The 2,809-nt window shown below is 40.7% G+C and overlaps 1 protein-coding gene across 1 annotated transcript; it reads right to left on the bottom strand.

Moving 5' to 3' along the window:
- Positions 1-270: 270 nt before the first annotated feature.
- htr1aa (5-hydroxytryptamine (serotonin) receptor 1A a) lies at positions 271-2,310 on the bottom strand. Its single transcript, XM_027141782.2, has one exon. It carries the CDS (start codon positions 2,167-2,169, stop codon positions 1,774-1,776), a length of 396 nt encoding a protein of 131 aa, XP_026997583.1. The 5' UTR covers positions 2,170-2,310; the 3' UTR covers positions 271-1,773.
- Positions 2,311-2,809: the final 499 nt, after the last annotated feature.

The raw sequence follows: 2,809 nt of genomic DNA, 5'->3' as shown, positions 1-2,809 counted from the left end.
AACGTTCTTTATAAAAGAATCTCTCTCTCTCTCTCTCACACACACACACACACACACACACACACACACACACACACACACACACACACACACAGTCACACATCACACACTTCTTACTCTGTATTCCTTATTCACTATTCAGTACTCCCCATACCCCTCATTCCAGTCCCTACCCCCTTCTCCCTACCCCCTATACTGTACCCCCTTCTCCCTACCCCCCTCCCCTCTTCTCCCTACCCCCCTACCCTCTTCTCCCTCCTTATTCACTATTCAGTACTCCCCATACCCCTCATTCCAGTCCCTATGCTCTTCTGTTAAAAGTAATCAACAAAGTAATTGACCCTAGGTCAGTTTGATGACATCAGGTCAGTTTGATGACATCAGTTCAGCTTGATGACATCAGGTCAGTTCTATGACATCAGGTCAGTTTGATGACATCAGGTCAGTTTGATGACATCAGGTCAGCTTGATGACATCAGGTCAGTTTGATGACATCAGGTCAGCTTGATGACATCAGGTCAGTTTGATGACATCAGGTCAGTTTGATGACATCAGGTCAGTTTGATGACATCAGGTCAGCTTGATGACATCAGGTCAGCTTGATGACATCAGGTCAGTTTGATGACATCAGGTCAGCTTGATGACATCAGGTCAGTTTGATGACATCAGGTCAGTTTGATGACATCAGTTCAGTTTGATGACATCAGGTCAGTTTGATGACATCAGGTCATGTGACTTTGTTCAACATGACGAAGAGCCGCTGAAGCACTAAAGGTTCTAATCCTGTGTAATTGACCTGATGCTCCTCAGAGGGAAAACTGAGACTTTTAGGGTTTAATAAATTATTTATTATAAATGTGTATTCTGAGATTAATATTAATGTTAATGAATTTCATCTTTGCCCCATTAGCAGTGTAACAGTTTAGAGCTATTTATATTGGTCTAACAACAGGGTTAGTGTTAATCATGTGTTAATGAACAGGGTTAGTGTTAATAATGTGCTAATGAACAGGGTTAGTGTTAATCATGTGTTAATGAACAGGGTTAGTGTTAATAATGTGCTAATGAACAGGGTTAGTGTTAATAATGTGTTAATGAACAGGGTTTGTATTAATGAACAGGGTTAGTGTTAATAATGTGTTAATGAACAGGGTTAGTGTTAATCATGTGTTAATGAACAGGGTTAGTGTTAATAATGTGTTAATGAACAGGGTTAGTGTTAATCATGTGTTAATGAACAGGGTTAGTGTTAATAATGTGTTAATGAACAGGGTTAGTGTTAATAATGTGTTAATGAACAGGGTTTGTATTAATGAACAGGGTTAGTGTTAATAATGTGTTAATGAACAGGGTTAGTGTTAATAATGTGTTAATGAACAGGGTTAGTGTTAATAATGTGTTAATGAACAGGGTTAGTGTTAATAATGTGTTACAGTCTTTATGTAGGTTCATTTAAAACACACACACTACTACTGGGGGTTTTAAACCTGAACCCTGCAGAATGAGAATCTACTTACCCACAATCCCTTTCAGCAGTACAGTAATGGGACGCCGAGCATCGCGGCCTAACACATTTACATCTTACAATTTTCTTGAACGTGTTCTGGAAGTCTTTATTGAAGTAGGCGTAGCTGACGGGGTTGAGGAGGGGGTTGGAGTATCCGAGTCAGTCGGGCATCGAGCATCCTGACTTACAGAAAGGCAGCACTAATGCCACCATGAAGAAAGGCAGCCAGCACAGGATGAAGGTCCCCATGACGATGCCGAGCGTCTTCACCGCCTTCGCTCTCGTGCCAGAGCTGCTTTTCTCTTCCTGTCCAAACTCCTCCAGTTCTTTTGCTCAAAAAGTGAGATGTTGGAGAGCGACAGGAAGTGACGCTTACAGTTCTCTGCTCTCAGGTCCATCAACTCTGTCTTGGGTTTTGTAGCTCCACCGGTGCTGATGTTCACTGAGATCTCATCATGGTCTGGGATCCTAGCCGACACCCTCCGACTCTTCCCAAAGTTTTTCCGGATGCGAAATCTGGCAGCTCTAAAAATGTGTCTGTAAAGTACGAGCATGATGACGAGCGGGAGGTAGAAAGCACCAAAGGTGGAGTAGACGGTGTACACTGGATCCTGCCTGATGGAGCATGCGTTGGGGTCCTCAGGCTTCCTCCATCCCATCATCGGCGGGATGGAGAATCCAATGATCCATGTGAGGCTGATTAACACAGCGGCTGTGTGTTTATTTACTGTGTGTTTATTTACTGTGTGTTTATTTACTGTGTGTTTATTTACTGTGTGTTTACTGTGTGTTTGTTTACTGTGTGTTTGTTTACTGTGTGTTTGTTTACTGTGTGTTTACTGTGTGTTTATTTACTGTGTGTTTATTTACTGTGTGTTTGTTTACTGTGTGTTTATTTACTGTGTGTTTGTTTACTGTGTGTTTACTGTGTGTTTGTTTACTGTGTGTGTGTTTACTGTGTGTTTGTTTACTGTGTGTTTATTTACTGTGTGTTTGTTTACTGTGTGTTTGTTTACTGTGTGTTTACTGTGTGTTTATTTACTGTGTGTTTATTTACTGTGTGTTTGTTTACTGTGTGTTTACTGTGTGTTTGTTTACTGTGTGTGTGTTTACTGTGTGTTTGTTTACTGTGTGTTTATTTACTGTGTGTTTGTTTACTGTGTGTTTGTTTACTGTGTGTTTGTTTACTGTGTGTTTGTTTACTGTGTGTTTGTTTACTGTGTGTTTATTTACTGTGTGTTTACTGTGTGTTTGTTTACTGTGTGTTTATTTACTGTGTGTTTACTGTGTGTTTACTGTGTG

The sequence above is a fragment of the Tachysurus fulvidraco genome, chromosome 14 (assembly GCF_022655615.1).
Source record: "Tachysurus fulvidraco isolate hzauxx_2018 chromosome 14, HZAU_PFXX_2.0, whole genome shotgun sequence".
Classification (NCBI taxonomy): domain Eukaryota; kingdom Metazoa; phylum Chordata; class Actinopteri; order Siluriformes; family Bagridae; genus Tachysurus; species Tachysurus fulvidraco.
This window is presented reverse-complemented; position numbering and strand designations above follow the sequence as displayed.